Here is a 26,646-nt window from a genome sequence, read left to right as displayed (position 1 = left end):
GGATTAAAATCAAGAAGAAACAGTTTAATATTATTTTGAAATATTTTCTTTTTTCTCCAGCTTTATTGAGGTATAATTGACAAAAAAATTTAAAGCTATTTAAATGATGATGATTTGATATATGTATACTACATTGTGAAAGGATTCCCTCCATCTAGTTAATTAGCACATCTAGCCCCTTGGATACACACGTGTGTGTGTGTGTGTGTGTGTGTGTGTGTGTGTGTGTGTGTGTAAGTTCTACTCTCTTAGCAAATTTCAACTATACAATGCAGGTGGTTATCAACTACAGCCACCTCAAATATTTTTTTCTGAAAACAACTCTCAAACAAATCTAGCATGAACATAATTGAATGGTTCACCCATTAAACACTTACTGAGTGCAGTGATAGCCTCGAACCTCAGGCTTTGGCTGGTGCTTCTTTTGGTGCTTGCTGAGTCCAGAGCCCCTGTGAAAAGACTTTCCACAAACTGAGCAATGGTACTTGGACTCTCCTATAAAAATAAAACCATGTCACAAATCCAACAATCATGTGCTCTTCCAATAGAATATCTTATTTCATATTTCAGAGGTTATTCTATCAAAGGGACACGGAAGATAAAACATTTGGCAGCCACCTTCTAAGAATAACAACAAACCACATCAAAATCCCTATTTCCTGCCCTGACCGGTTTGGCTCAGTGGATAGAGCGTCGGTCTGCGGACTCAAGGGTCCCAGGTTTGATTACAGTCAAGGGCATATACCTTGGTTGCAGGCACATCCCCAGTGGGGAGTGTGCAGGAGGCAGCTGATTGATGTTTCTCTCTCATTGATGTTTCTCTCTATCCCTCTCCCTTCCTCTCTGTAAAAAATCAATAAAATAAATTTTTCAAAAAATCCCTATTTCCTCTCAACTACAGTGCTAGCAAGGCTACTGCTCGCCCAAGAATGTGCTACACTTCATAGTCATCTGGAATGTAATAGTAAGAGTTGAATACAAGTTCTAGAGGAGATATCTACCCTTCATCAGCCATTTCCACATAATTGCTTTGAGCATTTGAAAATAAGCATTTGTAAAATAAAAATTCTAATGAAATTATAAGACACAAAGCATGTTGACAGTTACATTTGCCTACTGCGTAACTTTTTAAAAGCATGTCCATTTCTTTAGGTGCCTCTATCTAAATTACACATGATTTTCCCGGCTGGTGTAGCTAAGTGGTTGAGCATCAACCTATGAACCAGGAGGTCATGGTTCGATTCCTGGTCAGGGCACATGCCCAGGTTTCTGGCTCAATCCCCAAAGTGGGGTGTGCAGAGAGATCAATGAGTCTCTCTCATCATTGATGTCTCTCTCTCTCTCTCTCTTTCTCCCTTCCTCTCTGAAATCAATAAAAATATATTTAAAAAGTAAATAAATTGCACATGATTTAATATTCAGTATGCATTTTTCTATACTGAGGGAAACAATGAATATTTTTACACAAATAAGATAGCTCTAAAACTAGATTTAATAAGATCTTTTAGCTTTACTCTCATTAATGAAACACTGCACACATATAGCCATCAGTATATCAATATGATTTCTGAAATAATCACAGCATAATCAATATAATAGTAAATTAGTAATATATAATATACACAGGGTGGGTTTAAAGTAGGTTTACAGTTGTTCCTATGGAAAATAATATAGTAATTAATAAATAATACAAGAATAAACTCTTCCCCATACTCACAATTATAAACCTACTTTTGCCCCACTCAGAAATTATGTCTATATAAATTCCTCATTACCTGTGTGAATACTCATATGTTCTTGAAGACTCCGTTTGGTAACAAATGACTTAACACATAGTTCACACTGGAACTGCTTTTGTGATTGATGGAGACTCTGGTGTAATTTTAGACCATGCTTGTAGATGAAAGTCTTTCCACAGACCTAAGACAGCACAGGTATTTAAAACAGTAAAACAGAAAAGCAGATAGAAGTTGGTTCTGAAGAATGAAGACGGAGAAACCTGTATGCCACTTTAAATCAAAAATTTAAATTTTAAACAAAATAACAAAGTGAAAGTTGAAACAAATGCCAAAGATATTAGCTGGTTGATCTTCTGATTCCAAAATGTTGCTATTTTTCTTATACCCATGTGATCACTGGCAGAGCTCAAAGCAGTACAAAAAAAACCTTATGCTGTCTTTGAGAGATTAAACAGTATATAAGCTATATTAAAAGAGATATGGAAGCTCAATAAAAAATATATATACTAATTTCCTGCTACACCAACTAGAACAGTGCTTCTCAAACTCTGTGATGAAGAACCAGTCTCTCCTCCCCTCTCCCAGGCCACCGCAATCCACTGGGGAAGAGATTTTGTTAAATACAATAAAAATGTCACAGCAACGTCAAATTGCCATAACAGTTTTTAAAAGCTTATTCTCATTTCTGTAGTTATCTCCCATAGACCACACATTCTGAGTAGTGCTATACTAGAGGACCAGAGGCCAATTTAATACTTAGTTTGACGTCGGACCCTATGTTGATAACTATTGAATCTGGATGAAGGGTACATAGGACCTCTTTTATTCTCTTGTATTGTATTGTATTCTCACATAACAAAAAGCTAAAACAAAACAAAAAGCGAGCGAGCGAGCGAGCGAGAGAGAGAGAGAGAGAGAATAGCCTAAAGTTGGCTAATCACAGAATTATTTACTTAGGAGTCATATTTTGACATTTGTACCCTCAGACCTTCTCAACACTAGCGGATACATAGTGCATGCAGGATTTTGCGAAGATTTGTCTAAACCAGGGGTGGGCAAACTTTTTGACTCGAGGGCCACAATGGGTTCTTAAACTAGACCGGAGGGCCGGAACAAAAGCATGGGTGGAGTGTTTGTGTGAGCTAATATAAATTCAAAGTAAACATCATTACATAAAAGGGTACGGTCTTTTTTTTTTCAATAGTTTTATTCATTTCAAACAGGCCGGATCCGGCCAGCGGGCCGTAGTTTGCCCACGGCTGGTCTAAACCCTGGGTTCCTTTTGAGTCCAGATTAGTCCTGCTGAAGGCTAAGCGATGACTGGGATGATGATTCTCACCCATACATCCCCTGAATCTTAATGAATTCCATGAACATCCTAAATAGATTCATTTCAAATTACAATAAATTAAACAACAAATTAAAGAACACAATTAGGAATCACCCTTTATCCAGACAACAAACTAAAAAAGTCATAGAATTCCTTGTGACATTTTTTAAGAGTAAGGGTGACTCCAGAATCAACCAGTCTTATCACCACTTAAATTCCAATCTTCTTTACATAACAAAATAAATGTTATGGCTTTACCTGGCATGCATGTGGCTTTACACCAGTGTGCTTTAACATATGTATTCGAAGAGAGTATAATTTAGGTAATGTCCTTCCACATATGGAACATATAAATTCTCGTTTGGTTCTGCCCTTCTCAGACGATGTTCCTGATGCCTCATTAGATGTGAAATTGGAAGACGATGAAGAGGGTGCAACTTTTCTGGTATGTCGAATAAGGTGTGCTCTCAAGGAGGCACTGTACTGAAACTGTTTTTTACACAGCTAAAAGAAAAAGTAAACAAAATTCTGTCTAAATGTAATTTCATTACAAATGTTAAGTGAAACTTGACTCATATGTCAACTTCCCATTTCTATGTTACAATTATATGAATCAATAAACACATAGACTATGTAAAAGACAGTAAGTTAGGTACCAGATTATAAAGATGCAAAGGGTAAGGCTCAGCCTCTACTCTGGAGAGGTTTATAATCTAGCCACAGAAACAGAATTTATATGTAAATAAAGGTAAAATATTTAAGAAGGAGTAATCTGAACAATAAAGAAAGGCCTCACTGAGGCGGACAGGTCTGTTTTGAAGAAATTGTAGGACAGAGACAAAGACGGAAGAATGCTATCATTACAGGAGTATTAATAGTTGTTAGGTAGAGCAAAATTAGGGGTTTGAAAAAGTAGAAAAATAAAACTGTGATGGTTGTTGGATATTATCCAGTAGTTACTGGGGATTCATGAAATCAAACTTACATATTCTCATCATTTACAAAACTTATTTTTTTAAGTATTGTTTTTTTAAAAAATGTATTTTGATTGATTTCAGAGAGAAAGAGAGAGGGAGAGAAATATCAATGATGAGAGAGAATCATAGTCTTTTTTTGCATTTTACTTATGTGTCTTGGTGTGGGCCACTTTGGGTTCATCTTGTTTGGGACTCTCTGTACTTCCTGGACTTGTATGTCTATTTCCTTCACCAGGTTAGGGAAGTTTTCTATCATTATTTTTTTCAAATAGATAATTCAATTTCTTGTTCTCTTTCTCCTTCCGGCACCCCCATGATGCAAACGTCGATGTGCCTGACGTTGTCCCAGAGGTTCCTTACACTATCTTCATATTTCTGAAATCTTTTTCTCTTTTTGCTGTTCCAATTGGGTGTTTTTTGCTTCCGTGTGTTCCAAATCACTTATTTGATTCTCATTGTCATCTAACCTACTATTTATTTCTTGTAAATTATTCTTCATTCCAGTTATGTATCCTTCATTTCTGTTTCCTTTTTATGGTTTCTATGTCCTTTTTCATGCTGTTGAAGTTCTCACTAAGTTCTTACAAGTTCTAAGTACCTTGAGCATCATTATAACCATTTTCAAAAAACTCTACGTCTGGTAGTTTTCTTGCCTCCATTTCATTTACCTCTTTTTTTGGAGATTTTTCCTATTTTCATTTGGAACCTGTTTCTTTGTCTCCTTATTTTGGATGCTTCCCTATGTTTGTTTCTATTTATTAGGTAGAGCTGCTGTATCTCCTGTACTTAGAATGGCCTTATATAGTAAGCATCCTCTAGTCACCCGAGTTGGGTGCTCTAAGTATGTCCCTCTGTGGGCTGTGTGCGCTGTCCCATTATAATTGAGCTTTGATTGCTGTTGGCATCACTGGGAGGGAATGACCCCCAGGACAAATGGCTGTGAGGACTAGCTGCTGTGCACAAGTCAACCTTACAGAGCAGGACCTCCTTCAGTGGGGCTTTGGTGCTCACTGATTCCCCCCTTTGAGTGTGTCTCTCACAGAGGTGGTAGGGTTATAATCAGGTATGGTCTGAAGCTGTCCAACTAGTGCACTGGCTGTGGTGCTAAGTCAACCATCATCTATGCCCTGCTTGGGGCATAGTTACAGAGAGATCTGCAGGTGGCTGCTACTTGTGTTGGCCTTGGAGATGTCCAAGAGAGACCAAACTGTGAACCAAAGCAGGCTGCAGCTAGTGATGGGCCTGTGGCACTTAGCAAGAGGCATGGACTATATAGGGGCTGCTTGAGAGTTTTTAGGAAAGTCTGAAGCAGGAGGCAAGAGGGGTCAGTTGTATGGAAAAGCCACTGGAAATGGCTTGGATGGGCCTGAAAGTTGGGTGAAGGGAGCCTCAAGGAATCACCAGGGCAGGGCAAACAGTGTGAGCCAGGTTGATGGAATCTCAGATATGATGCCTATCTGTCAGCTGTATGGGTGTGGGGGCTCTACTAATACTTTTGTCTGACAGAAAGCTCTCATCCTGGTGCCAAAAAAGAAAAGTAAGTTCCTCCCTGTATATCCCTGGTTCCTTTCAAGCTGCTGCCCCAGCACTGGAGCTCAGAGAAAGTGAGTCTGAGTCTGAGTTCAGATCCTTTAAGAGGAACTGCTTGGGATTCTGGCAGCCCTCCATTCCACTCAGCCACACTCCCCCCTGGTTTTTATAGCCAGTCCTCTTTCTGGCACTAGAATCCTGGGTTGGGTATCTGGTTGAGGCTGGGACCTCTTACTCCTCAGGGGGGACCTCTGCAGCCAAGATATCCCTCCCAATTTTACTTATTTTATTTATTTATTTATTTATTTATTTATTTATTTATTTATTTATTTATTTTAATATATTTCTTTAATTGATTTCAGAGAGGGAGAGAGATAGAAACATGATGAGAGAGAATCATTGATTGGCTGCCTCCTGCACGCCCCCTATTGCGGGGGATAGAACCCACAACTCAGGCATGTGCCCTTGGCTGGAATCGAACCTGGGACCCTTTAGTCCGCAGGCTGACACTCTATCCACTGAGCCAAGCCAGCTAGGGCATTTATTTATGTTTTTTAAAAAATACATATTTTATTGATTTTTTACAGAGAGGAAGGGAGAAAGATAGAGAGTTAGAAACATCGATGAGAGAGAAACATCGATAAGCCGCCTCCTGCACACCCCCTACTGGGGATGTACCCGCAACCAAGGTACATGCTTTTGACCGGAATCGAACCTGGGGCCCTTCAGTCCGCAGGCCGACGCTCTATCCCCTGAGCCAAACCGGTTAGGGCTATTGATTTTTTAGAGAGAGGAAGGGAGAAGAGAGAAACATTGATGGAAGAGCAACATCGATCTGCCACCTCCTACACACCCCCTACCAGAGGTCAAGCCCACAACCCAGGCATGTATCCTGCTCAAGACTCAAACCAGCCGAAACCGGTTTGGCTCAGTGGATAGAGCGTCGGCCTGCGGACTGAAAGGTCCCGGGTTCAATTCCGGTCAAGGGCATGTACGTTGGTTGCGGGCACATCCCCAGTAGGAGATGTGCAGGAGGCAGCTGATCGATGTTTCTCTCTCATTGATGTTTCTAACTCTCTATCTCTCTCCCTTCCTCTCTGTAAAAAAATCAATAAAATATATTAAAAAAAAAAAAAAAAAAAAAAAAAGACTCAAACCAGAAACCTCTTGGTGCAGGGATGATGCCCAACCGAGCCACACCAGCCAGGCCATCCTTCCTGATTTGAAACTCCCACATGTGGGTGTGAGACCAGCCTGTTCTGCATCTCTGTCCCTCCTCTCAATCTTGAGGTGGCGGCTTCTTTAAATCCCTAGTTGTAGGACTTCTATTCAGCTAGATTTCAGGGGGTTCTGAATGATGGTTGTTCTGTATTTTTGATGCGGCTGTGGAAGGACTCAAGTAACACACCTACCATCTTCACTGGAAGTCTGGGGTTTTTTTAAATTTGTTTAAGTTTTCTTCTCTCTGCGTAGTCTTGGATTCCTCAAAGTTGTTTTCCTCTTGAAATGTTTATCATGAATCTGATTATCCCTGGTGTCCATTCACATTCCAGAATAAGATATTAAAAAGATTGATTGGAATTTCTGTGTAAGTGGGGGAGTGGGTTGCCACCCACAGGCTTTAGTTAGAAGTATCTTTAGGTCTTTTGTTTATGGGTTTTGGATTTCTCATCTCTGAAGTCTTTTTGCGTTCAAGTTAAATACCTGACTGTTAACATGCTGAGAACTGATTAGAGAAAGACAACTTTAAAAATCTTAATATTTAGTATGCAAGCTTTTACTTTTCCTTGTTTTGGGTATAGTATGTTTACCCTCTCTATACACAGTGTTCCCCAGAGCAATTATAATTTTCTTTTCTTGAATGTAAAGGATGAATCTTTGTCTGAGGGAGTGGTGTTGGGGACTTAATTGCCTCTCAAAAAGACTTTCTAACAACCAGAATCACTTCTACTTTTAAGGTAGCTAGTAATACTAATTCCTAAGCTGTTTGGTAGTTCTGCAATACAATAGGTAAGTGTGTTACTTGAGTCCTTCAACACCCGCATCAAAAATACAATTTTGAGTGTTTCTTAGCTTTCCCCACTGAAAGCCTGGCAATGAGCCCTTTTAAATAATCTGTTGAATCAAAGTCTAGAACAGTGATGGCAAACCTATGACACGCGTGTCAGAGGTGACACGCGAACTCATTTTTTTGGTTGATTTTTCTTTGTTAAATATCAAAAATATAAATCTTTGTTTTACTATGGTTGCAAATATAAAAAAATTTCTCTATGTGACATGGCACCAGAGTTAAGTTAGGGTTTTTCAAAATGCTGACACGCCGAGCTCAAAAGGTTCGCCATCACTGGTCTAGAATTTAGTTGCTAAGGTCTCCTCTCCTATTCTCTTTGAGTTTATTTATTTTTTCCTTCCATGGACGTTGCGTGTGCCCTGCTGGAAAACTTTTCTTTTCTTTAAATATATTTTTATTGACTTCAGAGAAGAAGGGAAAGGGAGAGATAGAAACATCAATGATGAGAGAGAATCATTAATTGGCTGCATCCAGCATGCCCAACACTGGGGATCGAGCCCACATCTGGGCATGTGCCCATGCCTGGAATCAAACCTGGAATGTTTATGTCCACAGATCAATGCTCTATCCACTGAGCAAAACCAGCTAGGGCAAGAACTTACATTTTTAAAATGATAATTTTACTGTCTCATGGGTATGAGGAGGAAGTAGAGTACATCACTAAATATATTTTTTGTTAAAGAAATACAAGTACAAATCAGAAAATGATTCTTATAGTAATACTAGAGGCCTGGTGCACAAAGATTTGTGCACTCGGGGGGGAGGGGGGATCCCTCAGCCCGGCCTGTGCCCTCTCACAGTCTGGGACCCCTCGGGAGATAACAACCTGCTGGCTTAGGCCTGCTCCCGGGTGGCAGAGGGCAGGCCCAATCCCTAGGTGCAGCCCCTGGTCGGGCTCAGAGCAGGGCCAATTGGGGAGTTGGGGCGCCTTCCCCTATCATGCACAGAGCAGGGCAGATGGGGAGGTTGCGATGCCACCCTCAGTCACGCTCAGGGTAGGGCCAACTGGGGGGGTTGGGGCACCGCCCCCTGTCACACTCAAGGCAGGGTCGATGGGGAGGTTGCGGCGCCACCCCGTCACACACAGAGCAGGGCCCATCAGGGGAGTTGGGGCTCTGTACCCTGTCATGCACAGAGCAGGGCCAATCAGGGGGTTGGGGCGCTTCCCCGTCACGCACAGAGCAGGGCTAATCAGGGGGTTGGGGAGCTCCCCACTGTCACGCACAGAGCAGGGCCGATCAGGGGGTTGAGGAGCTCCCGCCTGTCACTCACAGAGTAGGGCCGATACGGGAGTTGGGGCACCTCCCCGTCACACTCAGGGCAGGGCGGATCAGGGGGTTGGGGCGCCGCCCTCTATCACCCACAGAGCAGGGCCGATCAGGGGGTTGGGGCGCCGCCACTGTCACACTCAGGGTAGGGCCGATGGGGAGGTTATGGCTCTACCCCGTCACACACAGAGCAGGGCTCGTGGGGTGGGGGCCGGGGGGGGGGGGTGTTGGGGCGCCGCACCCTGTCACACACAGAGCCGCAGGGCGATCAGGGGGTTGGGGAGCTCCCCTCTATCAGGCACAGAGCAGGGCTGATCAGGGGGTTGGGGCACCTTCCCCTGTCACAAACAGAGCAGGGCGGATAGGGAGGTTGTGGCCCTGCCCCCTGTCACACACAGAGCCGCAGGGCGATCAGGGGGTTTGGGTGCTGCCCCCTGTCACGCTGATCCCGGTGCTGGGAGGCCTCTCGGCTCCGCTGATCCCGGTGCTGGGAGGCCTCGCGGCTCCGCTGATCCCGGTGCTGGGAGGCATATTACCCTTTTACTATATAGGATAGGGGCCTGGTGCATGGGTGGGGCTTGCTGGTTTGCCCTGAAGGGTGTCCTGGATCAGGGTGGGGGTCCCCACTGGGGTGCCGGCCAGCCTGGGTGAGGGGATGATGGCTGTTTGCAGCTGGTCACACACCCTTCAGGGTGGGGGTCCCCACTGGGGTGCCTGGCCAGTCTGGGTGAGGGGCTAAGGGTGCTGTTTTCAGGCCGACTGAAGCTCCCAACTGCTCCTTTTTTTTTTTTTTTTTTTAATTCTGGGCCCGCTTTAGCTCTGGCTCCAGCTCTGAGGCCTCTGCTGCTGAAAGAAGGTATCTGGTTTGTTTGTGTTCTATAATCGAAACAATGTATAACTCTAGCTCTAAGATCCCGGGCTCACTGAAAGCAGGTTTCTGGGGTTTTGTTTAGCTTCTATATTTGTTACAATGTTTCTTAAACTGCAAGCTCAGAGGCCGGCAAGGCAGGCGGGGAACGTTGGAGTCCTCCGTCACTGAAGCAAGCAAGCCTCATGTTAGTTTCAAGCTACCTGGCTGCCGGCCGCCATCTTGGCTGGCAGTTAATTTGCATATCTCGCTGATTAGCCAATGGGAAGGGTAGCGGTCGTACACCAATTACCATGTTTCTCTTTTATTAGATAGGAGGACAAGGGGGACAAACACATAGAACACAAATGGCAGAATAACAATGAAGCAATAAGTTAGATTCCACTTATCATGACGTTAGACCATCTTCAATTAGTTTCCCAGATACTTACCGGGCATTTGTAATCTCTAGATCTTTCATGTTTCAGTGTGTGCATTATAAGCGTGTATCTTCTCTGAAAAACCATTCCACATTCCCCACATTTATGAGATGCTTCTTCTTCAGTATTCTCTTTAGCATCCCTCTTTGGCTGTTTCATCTTTTTTCCTCTTTGAACTAATTTCTGGGCTACCTAAGTAAGGGATAGAAAACACAATCTAAGTAAATATTAATCATTTTTACTTTTAAGTCATGAATCATAAATATTGCAAATTCACATATCTTATTATACTGTTATTTAAAAGTTTAAGTTGCTTTCCTGTACTTATCCTCCTTCATCCCATAATTTTCACCATAGGCATAAGTTTACCCATAGAATGCTTTCAAATTAAAGCTAAAACTACAAATGCCAACTCTTCATCATACCTGCTGAACTGCTGACTTGGCAGTGGCTTTCCGTTTTTGCAGCTTTTTCTCCATTCCTTTGTGTAGTCGAATATATCCCCCTTCATTAATAGAACGCTGTCGAAGCCTGCTTCTATAAGTATCATCATCAGGGCTGAGGTCTGTCTTTGCAACTAGATTTTCCTGATCTTTTAAAGATTGGCCAAGGTTCTGTCTATGCTCTGGAATGTCTTCATCACAGATATCCTCATTTGATGTATCATTTCCCATATCACTGTTTTCTGGAGAGCCACTGACTACATTCTCTTTGGAGAGTTTAGGATAAATATTAGAAACTGTGCTACCTTCTCTACTGTTTGAAGTTTCTAGTTCTGTCTGGTTGTTTTTTGTTACTAAATCAACAGACTCCATTTCAGGGTGAGAATCAGTTGCACAGCCTGCAGGTGAAGGTGACAGAGCAGCTTCAGCCTCTGCGGAGACCTGGGGCTCGGGCCGCTGTCTGAGCTCTCCATGCTGCTCAGTTCCTGGCACTTCTCCATTCACCAACAGTACAATTTCACAATCCCCAAGGTCAGTAGGTAAAGTTGTGGTGGTTCCCTCATTGTTAACCACAGGAGGTGCTGGACCTCCGTTTTGTTCTGGTAAGTCCTGGGTAGATGCAACTGTTTGTACTTCACCCTTTTTATATACCGTTAGCTGCTTCTCTTCCATTAGTTTATGTACACTTTCACAGATTTCTAAAACTTCTGACATGAAGAGATGCCGAGCCAAGATGGCTACATCAGCCATGCTACAGAAATCAAAACTTAGCACAGAAGTATAGGCAAATTCCAGTAAAGGGAGGAAGCTTGCTTTACAGAAACCTATATGAAACAAGACAGATGGGGGACAAAAAAGTCAAATCACCACTAACACACCTTGTAAGAACAATTAATACATGATTATAACAATATAAAATAGAATATAAAGGCAAACATGACCATTTATTCTGCAATTAAACACCCTGGATTTGTTTTTGTGTTCTGGTTGTTTATTAAGCCTTGACTAACTCACTTCTATAAGCCGAGTCTCTCAATACCTAAAATAGAAAATAATATCAGACTTACTACCTCAAAGAGTTGTTGTAAGGCAGTCATTTTCAAACTGTACTCCTTAGAACCCCGGGGGTTCCTCAAATTCCCCTCAAGAAACAGCTGCTGGAGAATGGAGGGTAAAAAAAGAGAGGGATGCAGGTGAGTAGGCAGGGTTCAACCAACTTGTCTCCTAACTCACTTCATATGTATAGCTTGTATATTTTAATAGAAGTCCATATAAAAATTTTATTGTGAACAATGAGTTCTACTAAATATTTAAAAACAAGGTATATGGCAGGAGGCTAGCAAAATGTTTCTGTAAAGAGTCAGATAATTAATAGTACAGGCCATAAAATGTCTGTTGCAACTACTCAACTCTGTCATTATAGCTAGAAAGAGTAGTCATAGATAACACATATACAAATGGGTGTGGCTGTGTTCTAATACAACTTTATTTACAAAAAAACGAGGGAAAAGAGAATTGGGCTATGGTTTGCCTATTCCTAGTCTAAGGAATGAAATAATTACTGTACACATGAGGTATTACATTCCTATTTTATCTGAAAAAATAAGATCAGTTTATTTCTTTTCTAAGTTCTCAGTACTTTGCTTTCAAAAGCCATTTTAATATAGTCATGATTCAAAAATCAGAAAATTATAGTGATGTCTAACTCCATCTCCATAACCAGAATTTTTAAGAATTTGTATAGTTTTCCAGAGTTTCTTTATAAAGCCAAGCAAATATTCTTACTCCCCTTTTTTTATAGGAGGTATCTTATTACACTCTACTGTGCCTTACTTTTCATATATAATTTATCTTAGAGATCTTTTTAAAATATTTTTTTATTGACTTCAGAGAGGAAGGAAGAAGGAAAGAGACAGAAACATCAATGATGAGAGAGATTCATTGATTTTCCCCCACCAGGGACCGAGCCCCAAACCTGGTCATGTATTCTGATCGGGAATCAAACTGTGACCTCCTGGTTCATAGGTTGACGCTTAACCACTGAGCAATACCAGCTGGGCTGTCTTAGAGATCTTTTATTAAAATAAAGAGAGCCAGCCCTAGCCGGTTTGGCTCAGTGGATAGAGCACAGGCCTGCAGACTGAAGAGCCCAGGTTTTATTACAGTCAAGGGCACATACCCAGGTTGCAGGCTCCATCCCCAGATGGGGGCGTGCAGGAGGCAGTGGATCGATGATTCTCTCTCATCATTGATGTTTCTCTCCCCCCCGCTTCCCTCCCTCTCCCTTCTTCTCTAAAATCAATAAAAATATATTTTAAAAAACACGAGAGAGCCAAAGCAACCTTTAAAAACACACATTTGCTGCGTTATTCAGTTTTGACTCAAGCTACATAAAATGCTGTCCTTTTACATAGGCAGACGGGATGCATAAGTATACATGGAAGCCATAAGCTGAGATACATTAGGATCAGGTTGGAAACTGAGGGAACTATACATCAACATTATCATCATGGCTATTTCTGCCATTCCAATGAAAGCTGTAATTAAATAGGCTATAACCATATTAATCCTGCTACAAATTATGAGACCAAGTTAAATAGCTTGAAGAAAGAAGGAATATTTCTTTTTTAAAAAATATACTTTTTATTGATTTTAGAGAGGGAGGGGGAGGGGAAGAGATAGAAACATCAATGATGAGAGAGATTCATTGATCAGCCGCGCCCCACACTGGGGATCAAGCCTGCAACCTCAGCATGTGCCCTGACCAGGAATTGAACTGTGACCTCTTGGTTCATAGGTCAGCGTTCAAACACGGAGCCACACCAGCTGGATAGAAAGAATATTTCTTTAAAAAACACACACATACCAACAAAATAATGTATGCTGGTCTGTTATCTAGTATCTTTTTAATTTCTAAGTTTGAAGCCATAAGAAAATTTTTCCACAAAAGAATTAACACTGCTCCAAATAACACTTGGACTATCTAAAACCATTTTTTCAAAGCTACAAGTTATGTTTACTGTAAAATACTATAAAACAGCCCAGCTGGCATGGCTCTGTGGTTGAGCATCAACCTATGACCCAGGGGGTCATGGTTTGATTCCTAGTCAGGGCATATCCCTGAGTTGTGGGCTCGATCCCCAGTATGGGGCACAGAGGATCAATGAATCTCTCTCATCATTGATGTTTCTATCTCTCTCTCCATCTCTCTCTCTGAAATCAATAATAAAATATCTTTTTTTAAAAAAAGAATCACTTTTTAAAAATACTATAAAACACACACAAAATAAGAAAACAAAATTAAAAAATCACTCATAATCTTACTGTTAAAAAAAAGATAAGACAGTTAATTTTGGTATTCTGTTTTTACCCCTAGCCTTTTTACATACATATATATACACACTCTGTAAATGAAAAGGAAACGGGTAATTTTGCAAGATGAAACATAGATGTGAGAGAGATATATCGGTTGGTTGCCTCCTATTCACACCCCAATCTGGGTTGAGCCTGCAAGTGAGATACTTGCCCTTGAGAGGGAATCGAACCTGGAAGCCTGTTTTGCAGGCTGATGCTCTAACCACTGAACAACCCAGTCAGGGCTTCTTTTTATTTATTGATTTTAGAGGGAGAGGAGAGGAGAAGAAGAGGGGAAGGGGGATAAAAATAGATTTGTTGTTCCACTTATTTATGCATTCAATGTTTGATTCCTAACCGGAATCAAACCTGCAACCTTAGCTATGGGGATGATGCTCTAACCAACTGAGCGACCAAGTTAGTAAATTTTATATTATATGTTTTTATGAAAATTAAAATTTTTTTTAAATGGACAACATGATAGAGCATCGGCCTGTGGACGCAAGGGTCGCAGGTTCGATTCCAGTCAAGGGTATGTACCTTGGTTGCAGGCACATCCCCAGTGGGGAGTGTGCAGGAGGCAGCTGATCGATGTTTCTCTCTCATCGATGTTTCTCTCTATCCTTCTCCCTTCCTCTCTGTAAAAAAATCAATAAAATATATTAAAAAAAAAAAAAAAAAGGACAACACGCCCAGCTGGTGTGGCTCAGTGGTTGAGCATTGACCTATGAGCCAGGAGGCTATGATTCGATTCTGATCAGGGCCCATTGCCCGGTTGCAGGCTCGATCCCCAGTGTGGGGCGTGCAGGAAGCAACTAATCGATGTGTTTCTCTCACATCAATGTTTCTGTTTTTCCCTCTCTCTTCCACTCTCCCTAAAAACCAATGGAAAAATATCCTCAGGTAAGGATTAACAAAAAATAAATTAAATTAAATTTAAAAAATAGCTGAAACCAGTTTGGCTCAGTGGATAGAGCGTCGGCCTGCGGACTCAAGGGTCCCAGGTTTGATTCCGGTCGAGGGCATGTACCTGGGTTGTGGGCACATCCCCAGTAGGAGATGTGCAGGAGGCAGCTGATCGATGTTTCTCTCTCATCGATGTTTCTGACTCTCTATCTCTCTCCCTTCCTCTCTGTAAAAAATCAATAAAATATATTAAAAAAAAAAAAAAAAAGTAGCTCCCTAAAACGGATAATCTGAAATAAAACTAAAAAGAACCTCTAAAATGGAAAACACAAATTGGGATAAAAAAAACTCAATAAATTTCATAGCAAATCAGACACAGCTAAAGAGTGAGTGAACTGGAATTTTTCAGGATAATCTACAAAGAAATGAACAAATTATGAAAGAGAGATTAAGAAACACAGAATAGCCCTGACCAGTTTGGCTCAGTGGATAGAGCGTCAGCCTGTGGACTCAAGGGTCCCAGGTTCAATTCCGGTCAAGGGCATGTACCTTGGTTGCAGGCACATATCCAGTGGGGAGTGTGCAGGAGGCAGCTGATCGATGTTTCTCTCTCATCGATGTTTCTAACTCTCTATCCCTCTCCCTTCCTCTCTGTGAAAAATCAATAAAATATATTTAAAACAAAAAAAAAAGAAACACAGAATATAAAGTGAGAATGTATCAAAAAGTATAAAGTACCTTGGAATATAGCAAAAGATAAGGCCTTTGTTGGATAAATCTCTAAAACTTTATTATAGTCTCTATCAAAATACATTATTTTCTTATTGTGGAAGTTGAGGAGCTGCTTTGACAGTTCAGTGGTTCTCAACCTTCCTAATGCCGCAACCCTTTAATACAGTTCCTCATGTTGTGGTGACCCCCAATTTCATTGTTACAAATTGAACATAATTAAAGCATAGTGATTCATCACAAAAACAGTATGTAATTATATATGTGTTTTCCAATGGTCTTAGGCGACCCCTGTGAAAGGGTAATTCGACCACCAAAGGGGTCGCGACCCACAGGTTGAGTGGCTGGTTTATATGGAATAGCAATTGGTTCTAAATAACTAAAACCCACCTGAATAATAAAGGTGGCAAACTTTCCTTATTATAAAGCTCAGGTAATTAAGACCAAATTCTAAGAGTGTAGAAAAGCCCTGGAGGGTGGCTCAGTTGGTTGGAGTGTTGTCCCATACACGAAAAGGTTTTAGGATCAATCCCCTATCCGGGTGCCCACCTTTCTCTGTCTCTCTCTCCCCCCTCTCCCCCTGCCCACCTCCCTCTCTAAAAATCCACAGAAACATGCCCTCAGGTGAGGATAAAAAAAATTTAAAAAGAGAGTAGGAAGAAACAGCCAATAGATTAGAGCAAAACTTAGAGCCAGTACCAAATACATGTGGAAATTTGTTTTGTTTTTATTTTCCTTACCTGAGGATATTTCCCACTGATTTTAGAGAGAGTGGAAGAGAGAGGGAAACACAGAAATATCGATGTGAGAGAAACATACTGATTGGTTACCTCCTGCATGAGGCCTGACCAGGGTCTGGGCTGGGGAGGAGCCTGCAACCATGGTACATGCCCGTGACAGAAATAAAATCCAGGACCCTTTGGTCCACAGGCTGACGCTCTATCCACTGAGCAAAACTGGCTAGGGCAGAAAATTGTTTTCTAAGAGAATCTGCATGGTCTTTGGGCAGGAAGAGGATAGAATTTTCACTAAATGGTTCTGAGAAAAGTGGTGATCAAAATAGGGAGGGAAATAATATCAAACACCTATCTCTTACTAATATTCCAAATAGATTAAAAATTAAACATAAAAGAAAAACTAGAAAAATGTAAAAAGACAATGTATGAAAATATCTATGAGTAGGAAAGAATTTTCTAAAGTATAAACAAAATAAAGAAAAATATAGATGAATTCAACTACATTAAGTTAGATAATTAAAAAAGACATTTTTAAAAGTATTTTTATTTTTTAAAATATATTTTTGATTTCAGAGAGGAAGGGAAAAGGAGAGATAGAAACATCAATGATGAAAGAGAATCATAGATTGGCTGCCTCTTGCACGCCCCCAACTGGGGATTGAGCCTGCATCCAGAGCATGTAACCCGACCTGGAATCGAACTGTGACCTCCTGGTTCATAGGCTGATGCTCAAACATTGAGTCATGCCAGCCAGGCAATGCACACATCTACACTAATAAAAGAGAAGCATGCAAATTGGTGTCACTCCGCTACACCCACCAGCCAATCAGAGCAACTATGCAAATTAACCCAACAAATATGGCGGTTAATTTGCATACACAGGCACGAAGTGAAGACTGAAGGCTCTGGCTGGAGTGAAGACTGAAGACTGAAGCCAAGCCTTGCTGCGGCCAGACCAAAGGACTAGGTCCTGGGTGCCAGAGGAAAACCAGTACCAGCAGCCAGGGGAAGGAAGGCCTATTGCGCGAATCTTCATGAAATGGGCTTCTAGTCCTATATAATAAAAGGCTAATATGCAAATTGATCAAATGGCAGAATGACAGGTTGCTATGATGCGCCCTGACCACTAGGGGACAGACACACAACACAGGAGCTGCCCCCTGGTGGTCAGTGCGCTCCCACAGGGGAAGCGCCGCTCAGCTAGAAGCCCGGCTCAGGGCTGGGAAGCACAGCAGCAGCGGCGGGAGCCTCTCCTGCCTCTGTGGCAGCCCTAAGGATGTCCGACTGCTGGCTTAGGCCCGTTACTCCCAGGGAGCAGGCCTAAGCCAGCAGTCGGACACCCCCCAAGGGCTCCGGGACTGCAAGAGGGTGCAGGCCAGGCTGAGGGACACTGCCCCCCCCCCCACTGAGTGCACGAATTTCATGCACCGGGCCTCTAGTATTTTATAAACAATCTTTATCTATTTAGTATTTAAAGCAAATGAAAAATTTTAATGTCTCCTTCACCTACTATTGGCTTACATATTTGCTTAGCACCCCTAGCTGGTTTGGCTCAGTGGATAGAGTGTTGGCCTGAGGACTGAAGGGTCCTGGGTTCGATTCTGATCAAGGACACATGCCCGGGTTGCGGGCTCAATCCCCAGTAGGGATTGTGCAGGAGGCAACCAATCAATGATTCTCTCTCATCATTCGTGTTTCTATCTCTCCCTCTCCCTTCTCTGAAATGAATAAAAAAAAATTTTAAAAATAAAACATATTTGCTTAACATATATAAAAATAAGCATATGGAATGAAGAATAAATGAGGTATTTTTTTAATAAAGAGGTTGTATTGCAGTTATTTGGGGGCGGACATTTAATATACTACAAGCTAATGAGAAATTGGGAAAGAAAAACGCTCATATGCTTTTTTCTGCTTCAGATGCAAGATAGAAAAAAAACTCCAGAACTAAAATATAAAAAGACTATATCTGTGATGAATTTTATTATTAAGATGGCCCACTATAAGGAGTATTTTCTCCTGTGTCTCCAAACCCAGAGAAAAGCAAACTCCACTAATCTAGGATGTAATACAACTCTATGCTCCATAAAAGTTTTTGCTCACCATATTGCCAGAGCTTACATTAGTTCCTCAAACACAGTAGATGATTAACAAATTTTTAAAAAATATGTTTTTATTGATTTCAGAGAGAGGAAGAGAGAAGGAGAGATAGAAATATCAATGATGAGAGAGAATCATTCATTGATCAGCTGCCTTCTGCATGCCCCCACTGGGGATCGGGCCTGCAACCTATGCACGTGTCCTGACCAGGAATAGAACCGTGACCTCCTGGTTCATGGATTGACGCTCAACCACTGAGCCACATGAGTCAAGCTTTTAGTAATTAAGCACATATAAGAAAAAAAATATATGTATTTGTCTCCCCAGAAGAAATGAGTTTAAAAAGTACAAGGTAGAAAAGGATCAGTGATTAACTAGGTTAAGTGTTAATATACTTGGACAAAATTACTTTTTGTTTCAGAAAGAGGAAATGACACTTTACACAGTGATGTCAGTAATTCAAGAGTTGCAGCAAGTTAATATTATGAGAAAAATGAATAAATAAGGTTAGTTATTTTATTTTTTAAAATATATTTTTATTGATTTCAGAGAGGAAGGGAGAGGGAGAGAGACAGAAACATCAATGAGGGAATCATTGAACGGCTGCCTCCTGCACGCCCTCACTGGGGATCGAACCTGCAACCTGGGCAAGAGCTGTGACCTCAATGCTCAACCACTAAGCCACACCATCCCAGCAGGTTAGCTATTTTAATTCGTACTAAATTTTCATTTATTGATTGCTAAGCCCTTCTATAAGTTCTAATAAGGCCAAAAACAAAAGTCAAATTATTCATTTACAATAACAATGAAACAAACAAAAAACCCTCTACCTGGAATTCTTATTATCCTTCACTGACAGGTTGATTATTGAACCTAATGAGTTCTAATGATTAATCTTAAAAATCAAAAACCAGACCTACAAAAGTGCTCTATAATTAACATGTTCCACAACTGAATATGTAGGCAGTCATTTTTTAAATAACATAATTACTTAGTGTAACAACACTGATGCAGTCATGGACTTTTCTCAAGCTGTTTTTAACAGTGTAAAATCCCAGATAATTTTCTACTGCTACAACTGTCTCACCTAAGAGGCAGTGGATAGGAAATGACAGCCTTTTCCATAAATCTACCTTGGAAGCCTTGCTAACAGGTTTTCAGTTCAGCTTAGTCTGCTGCTGTAAGTGGGCTTCTTCCACTTTAGCATTAACCCTGAGTTTGTAAGAAACACACACACACACACACACACACACACACACACACACACACACACGTGTGCGCGCGCCTCTTCTAGTATGTACTTATAAACAAAAAGCAAGAGTATTAGAAAATTCTTACCAGAAAGATCCACCACTGCCTCATGACTGGAAATAGCTCCTTTCTCAATAAAAAGATCTCGAAAATATTCACTATTAGCTGACAAAACAGATTTATGAGCTTTGTACTCTTCTCCTTCAATTAACAAAGTAACATCACAGAACTGGTTGGAGAGTCTCTGTTCATTCAGTTGCTTTAACACAGCCTGACAATGTTTTGGAGAAGAACGTTTCACCACTCCTTTGGTGTCAACCTATCAAAATAAGTGTGAGACCAAGAGTTGTATCATATATCATCTGTATGTCTACCCTTAACAGAATTTAAAACAAGACACATCCTTCCCTTTTAAAAGATACCACTAATTAAGAAATAGCCTGATATTCTTTCTTTATTATATATGTATTTAAATGAAAAGATATGTTGTTCTCACTCTCTTCTGCTATGTTCATTCTACTTGACCCACTGAAAGCCTGCATCTCACTTCTTACTAGCCTGAAATCTGATGATATATGAAACTAATGCAGGCAAAAAACAAAAACCTAGCCAGCTTAATTTCACCTTGCTGCATGGCCCAGAGTCTGCTTCCAGAGTGTATTCTGTCTGTCTATACACCATTAAAAAAGAGAGGAGTAATTAACAAGTTACATTCTGAAGAGAACAACAGGAATATTTATGCTGAATGAAGAGGCAATATTAGCATACTTCTAGTGTATACAACAACATAGTGCATTACCCAGTGGTTCTCAACCTTCTGGCCCTTTAAATACAGTTCCTCACGTGTGACCCAACCATAAAATTATTTTCGTTGCTACTTCATAACTGTAATGTTGCTACTGTTATGAATCATAATGTAAATACCTGATATGCAGGATGGTCTTAGGTGACCCCTGTGAAAGGGTCGTTCGACCACCAAAGGGGTCACGACCCACAGGTTGAGAACCCCTGCAGACCCAGACCTGCTTAAATCTTCAATGTCAATGCCAATACTCAAGCAGTTTTAGTAGTTTAAGAAAAAATTCACAAAGCCTACAAACACTAATACACTAGTTACACATGTTAAAGCTAAATGAAAAGTTCCACTTACAAATACAAGTTCATGTTTAGATATTGGCTTCTTTTTTGCAGGCTTGGAGGCTGTAGTTGGAGTTGAAGTAAAGTTGCTCAGGTCATCCTCTGATTCATTACTTTCTTCTCCAGATTCAAGGTCTAGTCCTAATTCTTCCAACATTTCTGAAGTATCTGATATTGGACGGGAGCGATCTAGTTTCTCCTGGCATTTGCTACACTGTTTAATGTAATCTTTGACTTGCTTTAATATACCTACAATAAAAATAAAAATTAACAAGTCAACTGTAATATTGTTCTTATTTAAAAATTGAAAAATATATTATATTGGTGATTATTTAGTCTGTGTATGCTTATGTATCTTCCAGTGCATGCATATGTGTAGACACAAACATGCCCCATTAAGTACACAGAGTTCTTTAGAATTTAAGATACATTTTTTCAAAGATATAAAGTTACAAACAATGGTTTCTTTCCATGCTGAAGTAGACTGTTTGTTGTTTATTTCTAGTTATTCACTTCCCCATCACTATGTAGCACTGCCCATTTTCACGTGAGCTGCTACTTATTCATGCATTAGGAGCTACATGAAACTGCTAATATTCAACTGTTTTTGACCTTCATAAACAGTAATATAATGTGGCTCAAGCTAATACTTCTTCACCTTACTAACATCAGGTTTGACCATGCAATTTGCTTTGGTCAATGGATATGATATGTGCCATGTCTCATTAGAAGCTTAAGAGGCACTGTTGCCCAGCCGGTGTGGCTCAGTGTTTCACGTCCACCTATAAACCAGGTCACAATTCGATTCCCAGTCAGGGCACATGCTCAGGTTGTGGACTCAATCCCCAGTTGGGGGCCTGCAGGAGGCAGCCGATCAATGATTCTCTCTCATCATTGATGTTTCTATCTCTCTCTCCCTCTCCCTTCCTCTCTGAAATACAAAAAAAAAAAAAAAAAGAGAGAGAGAGAGAGAGAGACACTGTTTCACCTCAGTTCTCGGAATTTCATCCCCTCTTAAAGAACATGTTCCAGATGGATGCTGTACTTTAGCTTGAACTGCAGATGAAAAAAGACAGGCAGGGCCCTGACAGGTTTGGCTCAGTGGATAGAGCGTCGGCCTGTGGACTGAAGGGTCCCAGGTTCGATTCCAGTCAAGGGCATGTACCTTGGTTGTGGGCACATCCCCAGTAGGGGGTGTGCAGGAGGCAGCTGATCGGTGTTTCTCTCTAACCCTCTCCTTCTCCCTTCCTCTCTGTAAAAAAATCAATAAAATATATTTTAAAAAAAAACAAAAAAAGACAGGTAGGGCCAATCTGCAACCTGAACAAGACTACAACCAAACCTTGTAATCATATTATAAAAGAAATCTCATGTTTTTGAAAGCTATGACATTTTAGGTTTTCTTTTTTATTGTTGACACTATTACAGATGTACTTCCCTTTCCCACCCACTAAAGATTTTAAGTTTATCTGAAATAACAGCATACACAACTAACAAAAGTTGAATGTACAAAAGGCACTCTCAAAACCCTATTTTTAATTTCAACTTCCAACCCAGAATGTTGGGGTAGGGGTAGGGGGTGGGGAGCAGGGAGTAACACTTTTTATATATAGCAGGTCTTTGCCTTGAATGACATGTTTTGTTCAATGTTAGTTTGTTACAACATTGACAAGATGAATAGTTAAATAGGAACTTAACTTATTTATATCAATTAGCCAATGGTAAAATTGGTTGTTATACATCGTTTTGCTTAAAGTCATAACCTATCGAGGACATTAAATGAGGATTTACTGTATACACACACACACACACACACACACACACACACACACACACACACACACACACGTGCGCGCATCATCCTTATAAATTAGGACCAATTAATTCTCATTCTACAGACTGGGAGAATGAAGCCCTAAGAGGCAAGTAACTTGTCCAAAGTCACATCTAGTAAATTGCATGCTGGACCTCCAGAAACCATGTAACCTTTCAGTATATTATACTACTTACCCAAGAACACATTTGTCCATCCCTGTGGCAGAAATTCCTTTCCTCACAATTCCCAAATAAAATGCAAATGAAAAGGCTCATTAATTAGCTAAAATGATAGAGGTATATAATAAATTCCTGAAAAGAGTTTCAATATATCAAAATATACCAAGTTCTTTGCTTTCAACTTTCAGACAGTAGTCAAGCAGTATTCCTCAAATTATATTATGTCCCATCCTTACTAGAAAGTACATAGTGGACTCATAAATTCAAAAATTGTATTCTCATTTTAGATACACACAATGGATATTATTATATTAAAAAGCTCTGAGTTCTACAGTAAAAAAAAACCTGTTTAACCTAGGAATTTGCTGAATTTGTTCACAGAATACAATTTTTTAGCAGACATAACTTGTGAAATAATGGATTAGGAGTAAATATAACTTTCATAAAAAAGGTATTTATGCTCTGGCCACCTTGGCTCAGTGGATAGAGCGTTGTTGGCCTGCGGACTGAAGACTCCCAGGTTTAATTCCAGTCAAGGGCATGTGCCCCGATTACTGGCTTGACCCCCAGTAGAGGTGTGCAGGAGGCAGCTGATTCCTGTCATCATTGATGTTTCTCTCCCACTCTCCCTTCCTCTCTGAAGTCAATAAAAATATATTTAAATAAATAAATAAATAAATAAATAAATAAATAAAATTAAAAAGGTAGTTACATGTGCATAGATTTAGAGAGCAACAGAGGTTATATTCTAGCATCTGAAAATATTAAAGTCAATAGTAAGTCTATACTTGTATGAGACATGAGTAGGTTAAAACAAAACAAAACAATAAAAAGCCTGGACAGATATATATTTTACATACAATTAAGAGGAAATGAATCCTAGCTGATTTGACTGATTGGATAAAGTGTCAGCCTGAGAACTGAAGGGTCCTGGGTGAGATTCTCGATCCCTAGTAGGGGTGTGCAGGAGGCAGCTGATCAATGATTTGCTCTCATCATTGATGTTTCTATCTCTCTCTCCCTCTCCCTTCCTCTCTGAAATCAATAAAAATATTTTTTTAAAAAAGAAATGAAAAAGGTGTTCATTATCTCTGTAAAAAAAAGATATTCATTCTCTATGTAAAACAAATGAGAGTAAATGGGTTGGGATGATGAAAAATTTCTGAAGATGAATAGTTGTGATTACATAACAATTTGAATTAATGTCACTGAACTGCACACTTAAAAATGGCTAAAATGGTACATTTTGTTTATTCATATTTTACTAAATAAGAAAAAGTAAATGGGTATGTGAATGGGAGAAGATGTAAGAGAAGATATACAAAGTGTCCCAAAAAAATGTATACACACTTTAACAGGTGATAGCTCAATTTTGAAAATGAAATATATTTTAATAAACACTACCTTTATAATTATTCAAAGCGTATATGTACATTTTTTGGGACATCCTATACATTTCTAAGTAAAAAACATACGTAGAGAATAAGAAGTGCTGCTATACCCAGCTGGCATGGCTCAGTGGTTGAGCGTCCATCCATGAACCAGGACATCATGGTTCGGGTTTGATTCTGGGTCAGGGCACTTACCCAGGTTTCCGGCTTGATTCCCATTATGGGGCAAGCAGGAGGCAGCCGATCAGTGATTTTCTCTCATTGATGTTCCTATCTCCCTCTCCCTTCATCTGTGAAATCAATAACAACATATTAAAAAAAGTGCTGCTATGGAAATTTCCATGTCCAAAATAAACAAAGAAGAGGCAGTTTTTCTAATTAATTTTGATTGTATTTCTAAACATTTTATGATTCTACACAATTTAGTACATTCTGCATACAGCACAGGTTTGACTATTCACTAGTTGAGTTCAAATGGCATTTGAGAAACTACACAAAAGCATTTGAACAAGGATGAAAAATAATAAATGCTGCAGGGGGAAAATGGTATTAATGTAAATCAACTCTCTCCAAATCCACCCTATTATGTTTTACAAGTCCTTTAACTTGAGTGTTAGTGTTTTGATGGGATCATTTTATTTTATTTATTTTTTTTAAATTCCTGTATTTTATTTTATTTTCACCTGAAGATATTTTCCCATTCATTTTCAGAGAGAGTGGAAGAGAGAGGGAAAGACAGACAGAAATATCAATGTGAGAGAAACACATTATGCCTCCTGCACAAGCCCTAACCAGGGCCCAAGCCGGGGAGGAGCCTGAAACCGCGACCGTTCAGCCCAACAAGGCTCTGTCCACTGAGCAAACCCGGCTGGGGCTTGATGGGATCATTTTAAACCTAACTTTCCAGATCCAGGGTTGATAAGCTGAAAGGATCTGACTCAAGTTAACCATTCAAGAACCATCACTGTGTAAACATAGTTAATTTACTATTTAAGAGTGGGAATTACTGCAAAGGGCTGAAATTACTTATGCAGAAAAATCTGAATCCTCTTACTAGCTTTGTGACGGCCAAGTCCCCAAACCTCTGGGTGCCTGTGTTTAAATGTTACTATTTATAAGCACTTTGGACAGTGTCCGACAACACAGTAACTACTACACAAGCGTTTGTTAAATAACGCTCACTCGTCAACCTCTCTGGTACCCAGAAAAATAGTCCACATAAAACACCAAATTACCATCAAAGGGTTCTTTACTTAGTAAAGACTCAGAACAAAGTAAAATGAATGACCTTAGCGGGTAGTCCTCTAATAAGACAACTGGAGGAACAGTTTCTTACTCCAGAGCAGGGTTTCTCAACCTCTGCGGTGTTGACATTTGGGGCCAGATGGTTCTTGGGGGGGGGGGGGGGGTGTCCTGTCCTGTGCACTGCAGAAGGCCTAGCAGCCCCGACCTCTACTCAACCAGGTGCCAGTACACCCCGGTTACACCACCACGACTGTCTCCAGACACAGGCCTGGGAGGCAGAACGTCCCGGTGGGGAACCACTGCTCTGCGGACCCACCGACAAAGCCGAGCCATCGGCTCCCGCCAGCTGCTCAACAGCGCCCCTCCCGTCAGTGTGGGGATCGAGGACCATCCCCTCCAGTTCACAGACTCCACAGGCTCACGCCTCCTCCCTACACTGGTTCCACCGAGCCAAAAAAATTTAGAATTATACTTCTGACTGTAACAATCACAGCAACCGCATTTTTTCAAGGTATACACAGTGCTTTCCACTGGTATTAAAGGGAAGAACATAAAAAACATTCACACTAGGAGAGCCCGCTGTTCTTGACATTGAATTCTTGCCCTAAAAACGAAGCTCCAGATGACTGTCTGCAGTTGCTCCAAACAAATCACTTCTGCACGTAGCCGCATTCCTCCTCATCTACACCGCAGAGCCACGACTTGAGGACTACGAGTAAGCGGGTCCCGAGGACGTCAGGCCCGCTGCTCAAACCCGAGGGGGACACACCGGAAAAGGAGCCGGGCTTCGGGCGGACCCTCTCCCGCACACCGTCCGCACCACCCGGCCTCTTAAAGGCACAGCGCGCAGCCTCGCTAACCGCCGCCCGGCGCCAGAACCTGCCCCGAGGGAAGGCGGCGGGCCCCGCCCCGCCCCGCTCGCGAGCCCCACCCCCGCCCGCCCCGAGGAAGCCCCTCGCCCCACCCCGGGCCAGGGCCCGCCCCCAGCTTCCCAGGCCTCCTTCCTGTGGGAAGTGCGGCGCCTTTCCCGTCCCTCACCCTCACGGCTCCGCCTGGCAGCCGCGCTGCCGCCGAGCATCAGCTGAGCCGGCGGGGGGCGTTCGAAAAGTGGGGTGAGGGACCCTCCGACGCGCAGTTCTGCACACAGGCCCAGGCC

The 26,646-nt window shown here is 41.2% G+C and overlaps 1 protein-coding gene across 3 annotated transcripts in view; it reads right to left on the bottom strand.

Moving 5' to 3' along the window:
• The window catches only part of ZBTB11 (zinc finger and BTB domain containing 11), a 33,408-nt gene that overhangs the window by 5,722 nt on the left and 1,040 nt on the right, over positions 1–26,646 (bottom strand). The window contains exons 2-8 of one of the 3 annotated variants that reach the window (XM_036347352.1): positions 20,873–21,108; positions 19,810–20,041; positions 10,628–11,469; positions 10,215–10,394; positions 3,328–3,573; positions 1,776–1,920; positions 378–495 (exon numbers count right to left, since the gene is read on the bottom strand). In XM_036347352.1, coding sequence (XP_036203245.1) covers positions 378–495; positions 1,776–1,920; positions 3,328–3,573; positions 10,215–10,394; positions 10,628–11,469; positions 19,810–20,041; positions 20,873–21,108 — 1,999 coding nt within the window. The remainder of the gene's footprint in view (positions 1–377; positions 496–1,775; positions 1,921–3,327; positions 3,574–10,214; positions 10,395–10,627; positions 11,470–19,809; positions 20,042–20,872; positions 21,109–26,646) is intronic. The other 2 variants (XM_036347350.1, XM_036347351.1) reach the window with 2 other exon arrangements.

This window comes from Myotis myotis, unplaced genomic scaffold (assembly GCF_014108235.1).
Source record: "Myotis myotis isolate mMyoMyo1 unplaced genomic scaffold, mMyoMyo1.p scaffold_m19_p_2, whole genome shotgun sequence".
Taxonomy (NCBI): Eukaryota; Metazoa; Chordata; class Mammalia; order Chiroptera; family Vespertilionidae; genus Myotis; species Myotis myotis.
This window is presented reverse-complemented; position numbering and strand designations above follow the sequence as displayed.